This window comes from Strix uralensis, chromosome 1 (assembly GCF_047716275.1).
Source record: "Strix uralensis isolate ZFMK-TIS-50842 chromosome 1, bStrUra1, whole genome shotgun sequence".
NCBI classification, from domain to species: Eukaryota; Metazoa; Chordata; class Aves; order Strigiformes; family Strigidae; genus Strix; species Strix uralensis.
The window spans coordinates 92,273,354-92,293,609 of NC_133972.1; the positions used below are offsets into that span (position 1 = coordinate 92,273,354).

Here is a 20,256-nt window from a genome sequence, read left to right on the forward strand (position 1 = left end):
AAGGTCAATGTGTACCTTAAGAACTTGCTTTTATGCGTTTAGGCATGAGATCAGAGTAATAAAATCAGTCAGAGCAGTAATGTCTGTGGTTTCCATGTTTGATCTTTAAAAAAATACTATTCTAAACATTTTTTAAAACTTTTAGCCAAGTCCAGGTATATGTTTTCTTGGAACACAAACTGAGACAAAAGCATGTAAGACTATTGTCTTGCATATTGATAGCAAAGGCTCCAAATGTGTCTGAACAACTATTGAATTAACTTCTCGTGTCAGGGCTGTACAGGAACAAAGCTGTTTCCATTGTGAGTTTACCAGAAGCAGAAAATTTTCCTAGGATGTGTAGCTTGGGAACTTCTGTTCTAACTTGTTAGCTGAATTAGTTATTTTGTATTATAATCAAAGTCTCAAAACGTGGGAATTCAGCTGATAACTCCTTAATCTGATGATAAATAGAAATATAAAGAAGTTTCTGAAATGGACACAAACAGATTTTTTTGTTAGTTTCAAATACTTTGCTCAAAACCCTTTCACATGTACCTTGGAAAATATTTATTTCATCAATCAGTAACCAAACGAAAATCATACTAAAGAGGCTTGTTATTGTAAAGAGTAGCTTTAGTATATGGAAATCAATCTTCTGGGGCTTTCTTTGTCGGTCACAGAAATGAGGTGGGGAGAAATGCAGGATACCTGAAAAGTAGTTGAAAGATGATGTATTTAAAGTGCTCTGAGTATTTCCCAAATAAAGTTGGTTTCTTCTTTGGTTTGGGTTGTTTGTTTTTTTTTTTTTTTCCCTGAAAATAAGAAAAACTCACCTCACTGGACTAAAATAAAAGTTTGAGTAGTGTTATTTTTTCACCCTTCTACTTCCCTTCTCTATACAAACATCAATGGGAACATCCTGGGAGTTGGACTTAGTGATCCTTATGGGTCCCTTCTGACCTGAGATATTCTATGATCTGTATATTAGCAGAGAAGGCTTTTCAAAGCAAAGGTTGCTTTCTCATCCGTATCTCAGAGATCAAGATTCTGAAGGAAATTTCAAAAGCTGTGATAAAATATTATGCATTTTACAGATTTATATAGATAAAATGCATGTATGAGTAAGTAACTTCTAAATTGAAAGCTTATTTTTTCAGTCTTCTGGCAGTTGAAATGTACTATTGAAATTAATTTCCTACAGCTTAACAAAAGGATTTCTTTAGAAATCTTTAGGCGTCCATAAAAAATGAGGGAAAATGAAGTTTTAACGGTGATAGGAACTGCCATTGTGCTGTGGAAAACAGGATGTTCTATACATGTGTTATAAACCACCTTGGAAATGGCCTGAATTTAACTAAAAATTAATAGTTAAGGAACAGGGAAATAAAAATTTGTCTTCTATACTTTGAGACAAAAGTCTATATAACTGAAGTTAATTTCCCTTCTCAGCAGTGCTGTCTGCCTCTCAGCAAAATGTCATGTGTATTATCATCTTCTTGAAGCAGAGCGAAGGTTATCGGGTGCTCAGCACTTTGTGCTGAGTGTTCTGGCAGCGCTCGCTCAACCAGTTCAGAGGATTCCTCTAAATCACAGACCTGCCTGTGCCCTCGATGACAAACAGGTTAAGCTGCAGGTCTTCACTGATCATCATTCCTGGTCTGAACCTTTCTTGACTTATATTAGACCAAAACCCATTTAACTTTGTAGGTTTTTTTGGGGGTAGGTGTGATTGCAGGAGGGGATTGAGTTCTCTTTTGCAAGCTTGGATGCCCCTTGCTTTTACTGTAGAGCTGTGTGGTGTTTCATTGGCCTCCGTAGCTTTAAATTTGCAGTTGTTTTATGGAGGGCTGGATGTTAAAAGAGCAGAATAGTTGTGGTTTGACAAGTATTTACTTTGGAGAAACTCTGGTAAGAAATTGGGCACATCAGTCACTCTGGGATAAAGTTAGATTTGTTTTCATCAGTGCATCTCAGAATTAACCAACCTATCTAGTCTGTAGTTGCGTACACGAGTTGTCATCAAGTGAAGCATACATTGCTTTGCATAATGTGTTTCTTGCTGCTGTTACCTACCTTACCCTTCTATGTTGTTGCCTGTGGTATTATGTGACTATTTTCTTTAAGTTTTGATGTTAGCATTTAACAAGGGTTTATGTCAGTTTTCTCTTTTCAGCTGGTAGAGCTATAATATGAGATTAAATGGTAACATGAACTGTGGTGAGGGGTTCCTATATTTTTTTAATTTTTTTTTAAACAAGCTGGTTGATCACCATATACAAATATGTGCCTTCTAAAATGGCATGCACTCTGACATTTTTTTCCCTGATCTGTTTTCATTTGTAAATACTGTAAACTTTGCTTATATAAATTTACATTTCATTTTTTTCATTAAAATAGATCAGATTTGCTAATGTGCTGTTACATGTGTTGGAGTTGGAAAGTACTGACAGGTAGATACAGATTACCAGTTGCTCCATCAGAGAAAAATATGTCCTTGAAACTGAGTCACATTAGTGATGATCTAGTATTTTTTCATGTCATAGTTGCACAGTTTTATAAACTACCACAGTGAGACTGAACAAAGACAATTCTAATGAAAAAAGCTCTTTTTAAAGGGAGAGAATATGATTGTAATTTTACCATCAGGCATATTAAACACTAGAGACTTTATCTCTTGTCACACAGTAAACCAATAAATAGATAATAAATTGATGTTAATAAGTTGATAAGTAAACAATATAATTTAGTAATCTGTCTCACTTTCATTATATAGTCGTTGAAAAAGGCTGTGGCCCTGAAGGATTCAAGATGAATCATAATAAGTATGAAAATGTTTGGCTAGCAATTCTGAACATTAATCAAAAACTTTGGCTTTGAGCTGGGACATAAGAATAGGGTTGATGTCAATGAAAAGTATTAATAATATATAACTGTGTGCTGTGCTTCCATTATAATGTACTTGAAGTCTTGTGGTTATTTATCCTTAAGCTTGTAAGGTCTAATTCAGGACTGGTGACCTGGACTTCAATCTAGTTATGGCTTGCAATGGCACTAACTACTCTCTGGTGAGATTTTCTTACGTTGCACTAAAGAATAAATTATATGATTAGGTGGAAGACTGGCTCGTATCCTCTTCTTCATAGGATGGTAGCAGCATCAAAGTAGTGGTGGGTTGTCTTAGCAAACTGTGAGCGTACCAGCAAAATCTTCTAGACGTAGGCATTGTCAGTATGTGGCTCTGAGTGTCCTAATTACCTTAGAGGTTCTATGTAGCCAAGTGACTTCTTATGTTCTTAATTGAATTACATGTAGAATTGTCTTCTAAACAAGAAGCTTGCTGGCAGTCTGTTTTTCTTGCATTAATTTGTGCTGTGTTTAATACTTATATTAGAAAACACAACAAACTTCTCAGATTTGTGCTTTAACTCTTTGTATCAACACTTTTGAAAAATATTTTAAAGTCTTCATTCATTCCTAACTATTTATAATCTTTTGACCAATTTGTTCAATGCAAGCTGCTTTCATTGTATAGCTATCTTACTATTTGGTCTGTCTTTCATATAGTTCATCTCTTTTCAGTGGGAGAAGAAACCAGTTGCTGAGAAGAAACACATTCAGATTGCTGCAAACCAAAAGAGAGAGGTGGAGGGGCAGGTTTCAAAATCTTGAGTAGCATGCGTGCCTAGGAAAAAAAAAAATTGCATTTTAATGTGACTTTACTGAATTGTACAAATCATGATTATAGATGAACTAGTACATAAGTACCTTTGTAGGTCTTAGGGTAAGTAGGAAATGTGGTATAGTAAACAAAATAATTTCATGAAATAGTGTGTAAAGAGTCTCTTGAAAGATTTGGGAAAATATTCAGTTATCGTTAGAAATTGCTTAGATAATTGCTAGGTGATGTATTATGTGTTTGTTCTTTCCCCTCCAAAATCTGTTTCTTTTATAGCTGTTTAACAAGATCCCATGGCCAAAAAGTCCCAGAGCAGTTGAGATATTCACCCTTAGTGGTAAGATCATCTACCACCCTGTCTCCAGCTCTTCTCTGTTTGTCACACAAATCCAGCATGATCTATTATATTTGTACCAGAGGAATATTTGCTATCTTCATGTGACTAAAATGCAGTCATTTGCCTTTTAAACTGCAGTTGAAGTGTCTCTTACTTCCTTTAACTCTTCTTTCTCCTCATATTCAAAAACTTGGAAATACTCTCATGCACCGTGGAGCATTATTATGTGTGCTTTATGATGAAACACTAAAATGTCACAATGACAATTCATTGTTGCTGATACAAATCAGGTTTTGGTGTCTGTTGATAGTCAGTTTGCTTTCATACTCAATTTTTTATGATTCTTTACAAATACATATTCATGTGCTTTCTTCTGCTGAGTAAATATTTCTTGCATGCAATATCTTGTTTATCTTGCTTAGCTTTTTGAATGTTGCATTACTTTTTTTATGTCGAAACTGAATGCTGGGGTTTTTTGGTTGTTTGGTTGTTTGTTTTTTCTGAATATGCAGTTTGTGAATTAAAAATGTTTTAACAATTAGTTATTTCATCCAGGTGCAAAGAAGAGTCCTGCATAATATGCAGGATTCCGTGAAGAGAGAAGAATTTTCCCAAGCACTTATTTTGTTTGCTTTTATTGGTCTTCAGCTGTTGAAAGATAATTTTTTAATTTTTTTTTTTTTTTTGCCATTCCTAGTCTTAGGTACAGATAAATACAAAACTATGTTTTGTGTGTAATAAGTGTCTTAAGGTTTTTTAGCACACTGCTTACCAGGTTGAGATTAAACCTGCTAATACTCTGGCAAAGGACTGTGCATGTTCAGCAGGTCTATCTTGATGATTTTTCATTTACACTTGTATGAAAGGCTTCCTCGCTTCTAAAACAAGCTTCCCGTGTATATTTTATAGTGTATGAAGAGATCTTGAAGTTAAGTGAATATAATAAGCATTTTCAATCTGAAGTCAGCTTTACATAGTCAGAAAGAATTGGGACAGGTATTATTCAGGAAATTTATGTGTTGAAAATATCAGAAAATTGCGTGTGCACTTCAAATTGATGAAATACAGTAAAACATACTTTCGTGTGTGTGCTTATAAATACATAGATGTCTGTGTGCCTGCACACACACACAAATGTGAAAAGGATATTTAGTTTTCTATTTTGAAAAAGGGGGGGAAATACTCCATTTTGGGGGACTTCATGTATGTTATTAATGTGATTTTTTTCCGTAGCAGGAACATGCATTTCAAATTAGTTTTAATCCTAAACATGCCTTTGACAACGATGGTAATTTTTAAACACATGCTATTGGTGAAAATAATATCAGCCTAAACCGTCTACAAAAAGTAAAATGCTAGACTTGCCATTCCTTCTGGAAATATGAACTAAACTAGATGTTCTTTTTGGTGTGTGATTTTTTTGCTATGAACCAGCTGAGGTTTTTTAGGATGTCTCTTAAGTGTACAGTGTGGTGTTCACTATGTTTTCATCCACGTTGTTAGAAGTGAGACTTGGTCATAGCTGAATAATTAGAACAGGGTTATATGTTGAAAGCACCTTGTTACTCTGCTTTTAGATGAGAGACATAGAAGGCAGCAGTGATTGTGACTAGTTACGGAGCTGGCTGACCAGCTAAAGTGTGCCACAGGCTGGCTGACTAAATCTTTGACAGATTGCAGACTGGGTGGGGTACCCCATCTACCATGCAATGCCAGGTCATCCCCCTTGAACTCCACATGGACAGCACACTGCCTTTCACCCACCTGCTAAAGCCCTTGAACAACTTCAGTATCTGAGTATGTAAAACAGCACATCCAACACTATTTCCGATCCTCTCAAGCTACTCAGTAAGGCTGCTTCTTTGTCTCTGACAGGAACATAGCTTTTATTTTCATTCTTTTGCTGATGACTTCCTCTTTGGGGCTTGCCTGTAAAAGAAAAATTTCACATAGATGTCTATACTGTTTGGTGTGAAGGCTGTTTACTTGATAATTATGGTACGTGTTTAGTCCAAATCTGTACTCAGCAAGAGCAAAACTGGTAAGATTCTCTATCAAGCAATATGTCAGGTTGGCATCTGATCTGTGTGCCAGCATATCTTTTGGGGTATCTTAATACCTGATGGTAAAGAGAGCTGTTACTTACCAGCTGTCAAGGAAGTTTTGAGAAAGGTCTAGAAGAGGTCTGTTTAGTTGAAGAACAGGGTAATGGAGATGAACAGAAGTAAGAAGGATTGATTCTTAAAGTTATAAGATAAAGAAGACCATGTACTCCAGAAAGCTATGTGTAAAAATGTGGTAATGAGGGCCAACAGAGCATGAGGAACAACTCAAAAAGGGTCAAAATGTGTGAATCAATAGTGGGCCCTTACCAGGAATAATGGTGTACATTTCTGGTCTCTCCCACCTTGAATTTGCTGTAGTAAACATAGAGTTTGGAAAAGAACAGCAAGGATGCTTGAGGGCATGTAACAACTTACATGCATGAAACAAGTGAGCAAAATAGGGCTTTTAAAGCTGAATGAGCTGACCAAGAGCAGAACATGATAGATAGTATCTTTTTCCTTTTGATTACAAAGTGAAGTGCTTTCATGTTCCTTTCAGAAGTAATGGGGCTAGGGGGAAGGGGTTATTTCTTCTGTGAAGGAACCAATGGAGCCAAAGGGAGGGAAAATTTCTGAAAATGCTGGGTGCGAGAAGTGAGATACAGCAAGGCTGGAAGATAGCAGCTCAAGCAAAGAGGTTGCTGAGAGGAACAGGGATTAGTCATGTCAGGTGAGGCCTCAGAGATGGCAAGAAGAAACTTGGAAAGGACGGAGAGGACTGACCAAAATCCCCTGCAGTTCAGAAAGTTGTAGCATTAGCTGCAACTAAGCAAGGAAGTAAGAGCCTCCCTGAAAAATAACACGGGTAGTGAAAGAACTTCTCCTTCTTCAGTTCTGTCATTTCTAGTCACATTGAGTTTTCCATGTTGAAAAAGTTTAAAGCTCCCTTTTAGCAATTCTAATACCAGGAGAGCTCTTTTCTAGGCAACTCCACCTTTCAATTCTGCAGTCCCATCAAAGAGAATATGATAATGGTCTGCAAAAATGACAAATAGCTGTGAAAAGCTGAAGAAAGATAACTGTCATCCACCTGTTCCAGTATAAGACTTCTTAGAAATCAGTGGAAGTGGCTAGATCAGAGCAAACAAAATTGGGTGGGGTTTGGTTGGGTTTTTTGTTTTCAAATAGTATGTAGTTAAGCTGCAGAAGTCCTTGCTGCAAGATGTTATAGATGCTATCACAGGTTGGAAATCCACTCAGAGCTAAAAATACAGACATCACTGCTAGTTCAGGAAACCCATGAGCCATAAGTTGGAGTCTGGAAGACTATTTGGAGAAGGCAGCAATGCATTTTTCCCTAGGCTGCACTTTTGGACACAGCAGGAGATGCCAGAAGCCCTTTGGCCTGATTCAGTACAGTACTTTTGCTCACCTGCTGCTGTTCCACCCAAGTGTACTTGGAGAGGTCATACAGTCTTGTGCGGCTGTGAAGTAGTCTGGAGCCTGATCTGCTGGAAACCTCCACATGGGCCAGTACAAGCTCTAATTACCTCGGGTGTGGAAGAATTCAGAACGATCAAAAAATTGAGATGAATTTTCTAGATAGTCTTCTTTGTGATACTAAGTGAAATACTTCAGTGTGATTGCGGTTTGGCTAATTATGTGCTTACGCTGTTCTGAAGTTTGATTTGCAAAAATTATGAGAAGTGATATCAGTAGAAACTAGTCTTTGAGTATTGAAGTGTTTTATAATAAATGCTCTACTTCCAAGTTAATGAGGTCCTTGACATTTCAGTTAGGTACTCATTTAGTAGACACTTTTGAACCTAATCTTTCCAGGACTTGCTTATCAATAAGTAAATAAGGTGATACTATCCTCCTTACCTCACTGAGTGCTGAGGAAGAGTTCTAAGGAATTGTAACAGTAAACAGTGAACCATTTTTCTGCTGTACCAGTGAGCACTGTGTACAGAGTGTGAGAAAGAAATGAATGGGCCAAAGTCCTGCTTGAAGAGTTTGGAGTACATCGAATACCAGGGCTGAAATACAGGGATAGACACAATACTGAAAGCTTTTCAGCTCCTGAGTGTGATCATCAAAGGCATTTAAAAGGAATATTTTGTAAAAAGGTGTTTTACATAGTAAATGCATGTGGCTATGTAAGACTATATTCCAATGCAAATAAACAAACAAAAGCAACCGAAGTTGCACAAGGGGTTTAGTTTTGCTTGCTTTCATTTTTGATGCTACATTTAAATTTTGAATGATGCTTTTGTGAGTTTGCAGATTTCAGCTATTTCTTTTGATTATTTTGTAATTAGAGGACTTCAGAATTTTAATCTGAAAATGAAGCTGTTACACAAAAACATTTTATTAATTAAGACTTTTGAATTTAGCAGCTCTGTTTTCACGGTAAGCTTGAAGGAAATTCAGCTCTAATTATTTCACCTATAACTATCAAAAGTAGAAAAAAAAAGAAAAAATAGAATCATTCTATGATCTATGATTCTATTAAAAAAGAAGAGAGGATGCTATTGGAATATGCAGGTACAGGTGACTATGGAACATCTCTGTTGAGTAGGGAAGGACACTTATTAATACATATTTGTATATTGCCTTGCATAATTTAGACATAGGCTTATTCCTGTTTTTCTTCTCCCTCCTTTCTTTTAAAAGTCCACTGTGATTAAACTGCTTCAGGAAGAACATGTCTTGTGAAAGGCTGAGGAAAGGTATGAATACATAAGATTGCATGAGATTAAGAAAAGGAAGAAGGAACTAACTGGAACGTTGGAAGAAGAGTTAAGGAAGTTGTCATTCACAGATAGGCAGCATTCCTGTTTCATTTTGTTTTCTCACCATTTCCTGAGATAATTTTATTAATTCAGATACTCATATAGTAAATATAAACCACGCAATTTAAATTAAGAGATCTGTGATTACATGGTTTGTGGAATTTTTGCAATTTTTATCTAGATCTTACTATTCATTTTGAAGCATTTTATATTAAAATAAGAAGATAGGGTACAATCCTTTGTAGTTTTGAAAGTTAAGCAGCTTTCTAACAAATGATGCATTACCCACAATGCACCAAATACAGCTTACCTAATCAAAGATACGGGGTGTTTGGTTTTCAATCTGAGATACCTTTTGTTCCAGTGCTGCTTTTTTTTTTTTAATTTATTTTTAAGATGTGACATCCCCAGGACAATTCCTACTATCTCATGCAGGAGAGGCAGGTCTAAATCTTGCTGGGTTCCTTCCTAGAAAAAAGATTATGTGAAGAACTCTGGATGTAATATTTATTTCAAAATATATTAAGAACAATAGGTCAAGCTGTTTAATGGAGGAAGGAAGCCACGTGAAAGAGCAGCGCTGAGCAACGTACATATGTGATCCTTGGAGTCTTGGGCTGTGTGACAAAGTTTCATCAGCAGAGATAAAGTTGCGGTGGTGTTGAAAATTAATAGAGACGTAGCTGGTGTAGCTGGAGTGACAGAATCCCTGTCATGCACACAGCAAAAAGCCATAGGAGAAAAGTGAATTTGTCAGTTCACCTTAAGTTGTTCACAGAAGCATTCAAAGTATTTTGGCAGAAAACCTCCTCCTTTCGGCATACTTTCATTTTGAGGACTCTTCCAGTGCAGTTTGCTGGTATAGCTATGATAGCTAAGACTGCTTGTGGCAGACAAGCTTGGAATAAGAACCTAAAACCAATGCAATTAATCTTTATTGAAAACTTGTCTTCATATTCCTTACTTGAAAAGAATTGGTAAGTTGTTTTTTTTCATCTGTTAATTTAGTCAGTGGTGAATAATTCTGCATCTTCTTAGAGCTTGTGACTGACACTTTGTGAGGAGGGAAGAAAAAAGATAATTTTACAGTTAGAGTAAGCTCTTTGCTCTTACATTTTTAATCATGTTAAAGTTTGTGTCACTTAGCTTCCTATCATTTTGGTTGCTGCTCACTTACACCTGAGAAAAATGGGAGACGTTGAGGAGGATTTCCAGTGGAAGCAGAAAAATAAAATGTACTAACTGGGTAGTGATTCTCCCTCACATGACCAGAAGAATTAAAAAAACTGTTTTGCTTTTGGCTGTGCCTGCTACTAAACACCCTGTCATAGTGTGTGAGGTGAGTCACGACTTGTTTATTTATAGCCTTGGCCAATCAAAGCCGAACGCTCTGAACTTCATTCAAGACCAGCAGGCACTTAGGATGTCTTGTAAACATTTGCTCTCTGAGCAAGGAGCGCTCTCCTCGGCAGCAAACAGGACAAGTGCCTGGGTTGTTGCTTATAAAACACAAAACAGACTAGAAGATCGTTGCCTGGATTATCTAGATTGGTAGAGAGAGAGAGATAATTCCTTTTTACATCTGAAATGCCAGACAGTGAGGATCTGGGACAAGATGAAAGGTACTGTACATTGATTCTGATGGCCTTCTTCTGCAGCGCCGTACGGACCGAGGCTTCGTGTAATTAATCTGTGTGCACTCCTGAGTTCGCAGCCTAAGATCAGTTTTCTCTGCATTGTAACAGATCATCTAATTCTTGAGGGTTTTGCCTCTAATGCTAACCTGAGGCTTCTTAGGAGAGAAGTATTAGATCTTAATGTCTACATAGAGGTTAAATTGTACAGCTCTTATATACTTCTTGAGCTAAAAGCTTAAGGGAAGAAAATACTGGGTGATTTCTACCTAGTCACTTTTCCCAGCCATGGGACAACTTACAAGCCTCAAAATGTCAGAGACACAAATAGTTTAGTCAGAGCCACGTAACTGACAGAACCATAACTCATTACTATGAGATAGGGCACTGTGTCCCTTTGAGGTATGCCTGTCTTTCTGAAGTTTAATTTTTATCATAATTAGCTCATAAAACCAACGGTCAGGACAAGAAGAAAGTAGTTGGATCTAAAATTAACAATTTAACATATACTATTTTTTCAAATATGATCCAGCACATTCCTATGAAATAAACGCACTAATTAAGTTTAGCTAAATAGATGTTTTAAAAGGTATTTTAAAAGTAGGTATTACTGATAATTGGCTATGACAGAGTTTATAATCTAGGTTTCTTAAAGTCCACATGGTCTTTCCATAGTTGCAATTTTTACTGTCTTGGTGCTAATCAAAATGCTGGCTCTAAAATGGTGATAATGAAATATTTGATATTGAAAAATATTTGTATGTGGAAATAGACTATTTTTTTTTAGAGCTTAGTTAACAAAATGCCAGAATGTAGAGGTAAATTCAAGGAATTACAAGAATCGGAAGTGAGCATTTCATTATGGCTTTGGATTTGATTTCTTTAGTTAGATTTAAACTTGAACATTTATGTGGGTGTTTTTCCAATAGGTATGTTAATGTGGAGTTGTAAGATAGGTGAAATACAGAAGACATTTCTGGTTGTCTGTAGATCAGTATATTCAGGCATGGCCACCTAATTGGATGAAGTGTGGGTGAATGGATCCCCAGTGGCATAATTGGGTCTCTGCAAGGGTGGCATCACCTACACATTTCCGTTTGCAGGGATCTAAGTTGTGCCCTATATATGACATAGCTTAAAAGTAGTTGTAGTACTAGGTAGCATTTGTTTCTTTTCTTTTAAGGACATGTTGACTTATTACTGATAGCCACCAAAGTGTTAATTTCTATTCATTAAAAAATGTTTAGCCAGATCTCCAGTTTGTTGAATTGTATATTTTTCAATACAGGAAAACAGCAGTATGCATGACACATTAAAAACCAAGAAACCAAGGTTTTGGTCATAAACATCTTTTTTTTTTTTTTTTTCTTTTAAATCAATTTTATAAAGGATATGCATCATGTCCTTCCTTGAAAATATGTTGGTTTTGTTTTTTTTTTTTTAATCAACATGGGAGAAAATCTTACCAGCTGAGAAGAAAAAAAAAATTTTTCAAGAAAAAATTATTTCAAAATTCAGATTTGGGAAAAAAAAAAAGCAACAGTGTTTACCAGTATGTAAAAGGATTGAACTGGTATGCAAAGCATACAAGCTTTGTAATATCTAACTTCCTTTGTTCACAATTCTTTCCCTTTAAAGGTTTGTAGCAAGCTTTGACAGTTAAACAGAATTAATACTAGGCCTAAACCTCTAAGACCTCTTTTTTTATGAATCAGAGTTGTTTGGGGTTTTGGGGGGCTTTGGTTTTGTTTTTTTTTTAAATATTTCTGAAGCAGCAACCTGAAAAAGCATCGTAATAGAGCCTGCTCTCCCCGTTTATCGTTTCTGAAACTACCATTACGTTTATTGACCCTGATCTACTCCCTCATCCTTTTGTGTCTTTGCTATTGAGCAAAAAGGTTTGAGAAAATAGTTTGATCAAAAGGTTCCAATTTTTTCTGGAATGAATTTCCCTTTTTGTCTTGGTGGTAACAAATAGGATATAACTGGAGAAGATTCCTACAGAAGTGCTAATGAGATTTGGTGGAGGTCAGGATATTTTGGTCCAAGTTAAACAAGAGGGAATAAAAGGAGGAGCTATGGGAACTATACTGGAGCAATATGGGAACTGTACTGGAGCAATTTGTTTTAGAATCACAGAAGAGAGAGTAATGTAAATGCCCAGATAACAGGGTAATTTTGAGCGGCACACTGAATCAAAACTACTGCTTTATATATTTAAAAAAGGAGGGCAGTGGTGTTCTTGTAGAGGCTGTAGAATGAGCTTTGTTTACTGATCGGTTTCAGCACACTGCACTCCTTTCATCCTTCTCAGATGCAAACAAATACCTTTTACATCCTCTTCCTTCTCGAGTTCATGTCCTACTTCAGCAAATATGTAGTGTTGCACCACAAGTGTATTTCATGAACAGGGTAACATCATAGTTAAAGATGTGGCATTGGTCAATAGTCTGTTAGTCATACTGTGAATTTAAATGTCTAATAAGTAAAGGAACATATGCACAAATACTTCTTAGTACGGCTAGTAAAAAAGCTAAGAGTTGTGAAGAATTAGGTACCGCCTCATATCTTCTGTTTTATCATACGATCCTGGGCGGTAGCAGATCAAGAACAGTGAGGAAAGACGTGGTGAAAGGTAAAGGATTAAAAGCAGTTTAGCATAAGGATGATATTTTTCCTCAGTAATTCTTTATGATCAGGTCCCCTATAGTTGTCATGTAAGATGGTATAATTTATTTAAAGAAAAAATAAAAAATTGACAACTCATGAGGAACCTAATGATAGTCAAGAATGTATAACAGGTACTGTGAATAACCAGTCCTGAAGTGTTGGAAGCTCATGGCCGTTGGTGCTTCAAAGAGGTATCGACGTGTAACAACTTCTATCGGAACAATGTCTGTGTTGTTCTAATCGCTGTCACCTGCCTATTATTGAAAAGGATGGTGCACTAAACTGTTAACCAGGAACCTTTTATGACTTGAGTAAAAATGGGACAGAAAGCTGTGTTATTTTGAACCAGTTGATTTTGAAGTACAGTCTTGTAGTGCATGACATTTCCCAGTATGTGCTTGGACTTAGAAAAATAGAAATACAGTTTAAAGTCAAATCTGCATGTTATTTAATTACTCAAAGTATGTTAAATATATAAGAATATTTGTTTCTTCTGCTAGTATTAGTTAATAAAGTGGAAAGCATCTGATTTCCTTTTATGATTTAATTCAGTGCACAGATGTAGGCAACAAGTGGTTAGCTCATGCCAGGAACTCTCAGTAATGCATCAAAGTAAGTGATCACCTGCTCACACAAAATACTTTAAAACCCATTGAAAAGAGTCAGAATGAAGTTCCACGCAGAAAGAGTTAAAAGCTGCATTGTAATATTGCACAAAAATTTGTTTTCATGTTTTTGCAGGTTAAAAGTATTCTTTGTCTGGCACTAGAAAATCCACTTTTCCTTTTTTGTGCAGCTGCTCTGCAACTCAAGGAATGCTCAGCTCATCTTTCCTAGCTGTTTGACTTTGAGATGCCTTGAACTAGGAGTATCCCAGCTGAAGAATGTGGAGGCTGAAGGAGGAAAATGAATTGATTTTGTGAAAAAGGGTTAAAAGAGTTGTCTTTGCGGGAGAAAAATAAACGTGAAAGAATTGCTTCTAACAGCTGGGCAGAGCTGGTTAAAGTTCTGCAAATAGACCTTTATGCTCCTGTTGATAGAAACAAGACTTCCTTACTTTTTTGAACAAAAACAGTGGAATAAAAATGTCTCTTTTGCATCACCAGTTTCTATTACACATGGGAAGCTGACCTGGAAGATCCCAGCCCTTGTAGTGTCTTGGTAAAGAGCATAAGCATGTAGTAATAGAATTATAGTCTTTGCTAAACAGAAAGCAAGTCTATAATAGTATTTGTGTCACTTAAACACTCAATTTTCATGCAAAGAGACGTTTAAAAAATCTATGCTTACTGACTTAAGTCATGACTTAGGACTAATAGCACTTGGCTATCTGATCACATTTCATGTTTTGAATGACCTCAAACTGGAGTAGCTGGTGTTCTCATGGGAGCTGGACAAGAGTAGTACGGGTCAAAGGGAGGGTTTCCCCTGAGAGCTGACCTATCAGTTTGCTTAGAGGAGTCCGTCTAGACAATGAAATGCCCCAAAATTAGTTGGAGTATATTTTGTTTATTTTAGCAGGAAATTCAGCAAAAAGTGATATTTAGTACAGTCTGCTGTGTTGAGGAACTTGTGTACTAGAATCGCCTTCAAAAAAGTTGGAGTTAGTTTGTATCTGATCAGCTAAAGAAAGACAATACAACTCCTTATGAAGACTTTGTAAGACACTGATGTTATACTTGAATAGAAGAACGCATCACCTCCAAAATAAAATCCTGGTAGTAATGGGTCATTTTTATTTTTTTTAAAGTAAACAGGACAAGATGAGTTCCCCTATCCCTTTTCAGAACAATCGAGTGTATTTTTATAACAATAGGATTGCTTTCATTTTCAGAAAATTTTGTTCTTGACTAGTAATATAAGCCAAAAAATACCTTCATTTATGGGATTGATATTGTTTAGCAGCACACCAGTGGTGAAATGTTCCCATGTCAGTGGAAAAGAAGAAAATACCATTATGGCTGTAGTTTAACACACCGTGCAAGAAGCTTATGGAGTCAGGGATGAAAGGTTGCTTATGTGAAGTTTTGGTGACAGTCACATGTCCTGGCCAGTCTGCTGTGCAGTCCATTGAGAAAAACACATCCAGCCTCATCAAATGCTGATGATTTAAACATATTTCTTGAACAGTAATATTACTGAAAAATATTCTTGGTCAGGAAATAAAAGGGGCATGCATGTTACTGAAAGCTGTGAAATAAGGTATTTTTTCAGCTTTTTATTGCACAGCTCCTAAAAAAAAGAAGTAACAGCAAATTGGACTGACTCATTGTTAATAAAAAGCACAAAATTGAAGTGTCAGATGAAGATACATGAGGTCAGAAAGAAAACACTTTAAAAGCTTGAGAAGCAATGTTGCACGGTATTAACAATTCATTTAGTTCTTAGAAATTATGTATTTGAACTATAGGAGAGATGATAATTAAAGGAGATTTTTGGATTGGGAAATGTTATTCTTTAAGGTTGATAACTACATTCTTCAGCTTCAATTTAAAAACAAAATCTTTCTAACTTTGTGTATATTAAAGCTTTCAAGTGTGCCCAAGCCTTAACATTGAAGGGATGTCAGATGTGTAATACTGATTGCCACAGTATTACATATTGGTGAAAGCCTAAACCTGTGCAGCACCTATAGATTAGCAGTGAGAAATAAAGTGCATATGGATATCTACGAGCTAGAGAGATTTCTATTAGAAGAGCTTTGTAGAGTTTGTAGCAAAAAGGTTGTAGATGAAGATTCTTGCTGCAGTTTGAGAACAGAGTGTCTTTGTGGATGCTTCCTCTGTTCCTCGTTCTTTCAGTGGTACAGCATCCTTTCATGGAGATCTTTGAAGCAAGCAGAATTTTACATGGTGCCCCAGTGATTCATTTAAATTGCAAGTCTTGTTGACTTGGTCATAGCCACATGACACAAATATAATTATTTTAGTATACTTAACGATTGCATAGGATTCAAAAGTGGCACAGGATAAAGCACAATTCTACATAATCACCTTTTAAATTAGCCACATAGGTCATTAAGATGCTATGCTGTGAGTTCAGTGGTGCTTGCTATTATGTTTTTCCACATAGTGCACATAACATTCACAAATTTGTTACATTGTATTACAATAAGGCTAATCAATATTTTATTGTTTTCTACCACACAGTTCATAATAGATTTCAGAGGTTTTGTCATTGGTACTTTAATACACTTAACTGTAAAATGTGCTTTTTATGCTATTTTATATTTTGGAGGAAGAGACGGATGGTTATTTTCATTTTGAGTATGTGGTCACCTGAAATTTAGATGTAAAAAAACATTTAATATGTTTTTCACAAACTTTCAAAATCTAAATACTATTTTACATCCTTTATCTCTGTATCTGAATAATTTAGAAGACAAATTTTAAAATATATTTTTGGCATAGGTCTTCAGGTATAAAATGTTTCTTTCAAAGAAGGGTAACTGCACCATTATAATCTCCCTTCTGCACTGTGGTGATTCCTTTCCTCACAGGAGAGACCTGTGAAAGCTCTGGAAAGGTAAAGCTGCTTGATTGGGTTTTGCTAACAGTTTACACACTTGGTTTCATTTGGTCAAGTTTTGTACTTAACTCCTGGTTGCCTGTGAGGTTTGTCCTTAGATACCCACATCCTTTACAGCTGTGGTGTTCTATATAAGCACTAGATACTACTTTTTAAAAAAAGACTACAAAATAGCCATATTACCTACATTTTGATTTACATATCTTCAGGAATGTAACTTTCAGCTCTTCCACCTTGACTAGTACATTCTAAGTTACACTTAAAATTACAGAGTCTGCACAGGTTTCAAGCGTGTGTGGTTACAGTTGGGAAATCAAGAGGGTTTAGAAGCTCTATAATTACTAACTCTGTTTATGTAGGTGCAATCCTTCAGATTCACCACATCATGGTGTACTTTGTCACTGCTGCAGTTCTGACTAGTGTATCTATGTGAAGATACATATAAAACTGTGTACACATAATTAAAAAAAAATCCAGCACATCACGAAAAGATCTTTAAACCAGTAACATGAGAGCTGCTGACCTTTCTGAGAGAAATGTGACGGGGCTTTGCTTGAACAGATGTCTAGATACAAAATGAGCGCATGACACCATCAGTCATTTTTAGAGAATGTAATGCCACTGGCTCTTCTGGCCAGAGTTAGTGACTGTGATGGGTTGAAGCATCTGGGGCGGGAGGGTGTTTTGAGAGGTTTTTTTTGCAGCCACTAGGTAACAGTTTATGTATTTGCTCAGTTTTAGAAATGATGCAGTAGGTAGTCAGAAGCATATGAGTAATTAATTTTCTCCCTGAATGCCTTCAATGTTATTGACTAGTTACAGAGTACAAGTGCAGTATCAAACTCAGGATAAGTGATGGGAGTGTAAAGATTTATTCTCTCTAAATTGTGCACAAAAATCTTTGAAGGTGTTCAGAGAGGATTGACTACTTTTATCCCCAAAGAGCACCTGGACAGGAGTCCCAAAAGGTGTTTTGGCAAGAAGTATAGGGTTCGCATTTAAGTCATTTGTTAAGGTACTGTAACTCCACTAATATTATGCTGAAGTAGTTTTTTATGTTCTTGGTTGACTGATCATGAACTCCATCCACGTCACTTCACATATCTTCTTTTCTTTCCTTTTTGTCTTTAAATGTGATCATTGAAAAATGAATTTGTCTGGAGTATTTATCGTTATGTGTCTGTCAGCTTTTGATCTAATGCAGGTGTAATGCTTATCTCTGTTTCTACAAGGGCATGGCATAATCTCTCTATTTTTGTGTACATACAACTATATGTTGTGCCTCCTTTCTCTCTCGCTCCCCCTTCACCGGGATCTCTGTTGCTGCTCCCTTGTTTCAGCCCTCGGGCCTGTGGGTAACACTGCCACTCAGGGGGACTCTGGGGAAAAGGGGCAGGAGGGACAGACGTTACCGGGGCTGGCAGTTGTTGGGAGGTGTGAACAAGAAAAGGCAACGTGCATCTGATTGTCACACTGAAGATCAGCAAGCTGACCTTCTTACACCTCTAGTTGCCCAAGATCAGAATAAGGCTTCATAATAGTCCTTGGTGTTCTTTGTAAAATAGAAAAGTGTGGCTATAGCAAAACTGACAAAGGTGTCTCATGACTTCTTGTGTCCTACAAGGAACTGCCAAGTACTCTTTTGCAGAGCAAGCTTAATAGTGGGTTCGTAATGTTTTGAACCAAACTTCACCTCTACCATCCACTCTTCTTGCTTGGCTGCTTCTTTGTCAATGCACTGCATGCAGGCCACGGGACCAAAGCATCTAGCAGTGTATTTTATCTGCACTGCAGCTCACACTTCCAACATCTTTTCAAATTGGCAAAAGAAAGCATTAACAACCAAGAGAAGTGACTCTTTCCCTGCAAAAGTGCCATTTTTTTACATAATTTGCATGTTTGTTTTGAATTGTTATTAGTTATCCCAGTGTACCTTGTTGTATCTCTTCCTTGTTATATTGTCTTTATAATGGTGGTTAGCATATATGAAAATAGCTTGCATTATTATTTTAGTTTATGTTTTCATCTCCCCCCCCTGTTTTTGCTATTAACTTAATGTTAGTAAGCCAACTATCTACAACTGTCCTATGTATTTCAAAGCTCTGTTCTGATAGTAGTCATCAGGCCTATCCGTTCTCTCTCTTTGTGCTTCCACTAAGATTCTCTTTGATTGTCAACAATTTTAAATAAAGGATAGGAGTAAAGTCTGTAAAAGGTTTTGTAATTCAGAATACTGTCATAATAGTAATTTTCAACACTAGAATAAACAGGCAACTCTTAACATACATATTATTAATGCTGCACACTGACCATTGTACATCCATAAAAGCTGGAAGCAATGTTTCTTTAAGGAGAGTAGCCTATCCATAAAAATTGCAGTTCTCGTAAGACAAAACCCTTGTATACTATTCTCAAGCTGCTAATTACCAGAGAGGGTGGAAATTGAAATCACTATTGTGGATAGGAGGCGGACAGAAAGTTCTGTGTAACATTGCTAATCCCTCCCACTGGGTTCCTGCAGTGTTCTTCATGAGTTATTTAATGGTTTTATTTACATTCTCTGTTAGAAGCAAATATGTGCATGCAGTACCGTGCATGGCTGGAAAATACGTTGCATTTTCTGTCTTACAAAAGTCACCTAGTCCAAGACATGATACTCTCATCCTATGAATTCCAGGTATGCCATTTTAAATTCTTTATGTTTTTTTCTTGAAGGGGAAAGAAAACCCCTCACCCTGAATATTTTGTAATGTAAGAGGAAATCACACTACTGCAATACTAGAAGTACTATACTATAATAAAGTCAGGAATAGGGCAACAATTTGGGTTTTGAACTTTAATCAGTTTTACACTGTGGTTGAAATACTAGTCTTAAGTCATGTTCTGCGCTCTAGTATGCATATGATCGTTTGAACATGGTTCCCCCATATATGCTATTTATGTTCTGTATGAAATGGCTCCCAAACCTTGCTCTAATAACGATGTTGCAGTGTCACCACCTCGTGGTGAAGTTGCTGTACAGTCGTTAAATAGAGGCTTAGAGAAAGATGAAGTTTCTCCATGCATGTTTAACCAGACATTTTTGAGGTAAATTATTCCTGACTTTTTACAAAAATTAAGCTCCGGAGACTATCTGAAAACAGGAGAAGGTGGTTAACCTCCATTATGTTAGGAAAGGTGCTTCCAAGTAATCAATATGTCTGCAGTGCAACAGAAAAGAAGGTATGTAACATTCCCATGTAGAATAAAAATGGGTATCATGTGTGTGGGAGAAGAAGACTTATTCCTGGCTTAGATGTAAGTATGTAAAAATTAACAGATTTCAATTTGGGCAGCAGTTGGAGCAAAGTGTACAATTCAACATAAGCCCCAAATCCTCTTACCCTGTGTATTTAGGAGAAATGAGAGCAAGAATTTATAGTTGTAAAAAAAGTGGCTTTAGACCTTGCTGAATTGGATGTCAGACATGTTGTCTGTGGTTTGGTTGAAATGTTAGTTAAAGATTTTAGGAACTTAAGTTTGGTGTTCTTTTTGCTGAGACATTGGATTTGAAATTCAGATTTCACTTTCTCCTTTTATCAGAGTTTGT

At 36.4% G+C, this 20,256-nt stretch overlaps 1 protein-coding gene across 4 annotated transcripts in view; it reads left to right on the forward strand.

Moving 5' to 3' along the window:
- RETREG1 (reticulophagy regulator 1) overlaps positions 1 to 20,256 on the forward strand; it is a 72,159-nt gene that overhangs the window by 34,886 nt on the left and 17,017 nt on the right. The window contains exon 1 of one of the 4 annotated variants that reach the window (XM_074873977.1): positions 10,237 to 10,457. The exons of 2 other annotated variants lie outside the window; for them this stretch is intronic. In XM_074873977.1, coding sequence (XP_074730078.1) covers positions 10,423 to 10,457 — 35 coding nt within the window. In that variant the 5' untranslated portion in view covers positions 10,237 to 10,422. Of the gene's footprint in view, positions 1 to 10,236; positions 10,458 to 19,318; positions 19,345 to 20,256 lie in introns of those variants that run through there. One more of the 4 variants, XM_074873978.1, reaches the window with a different exon arrangement.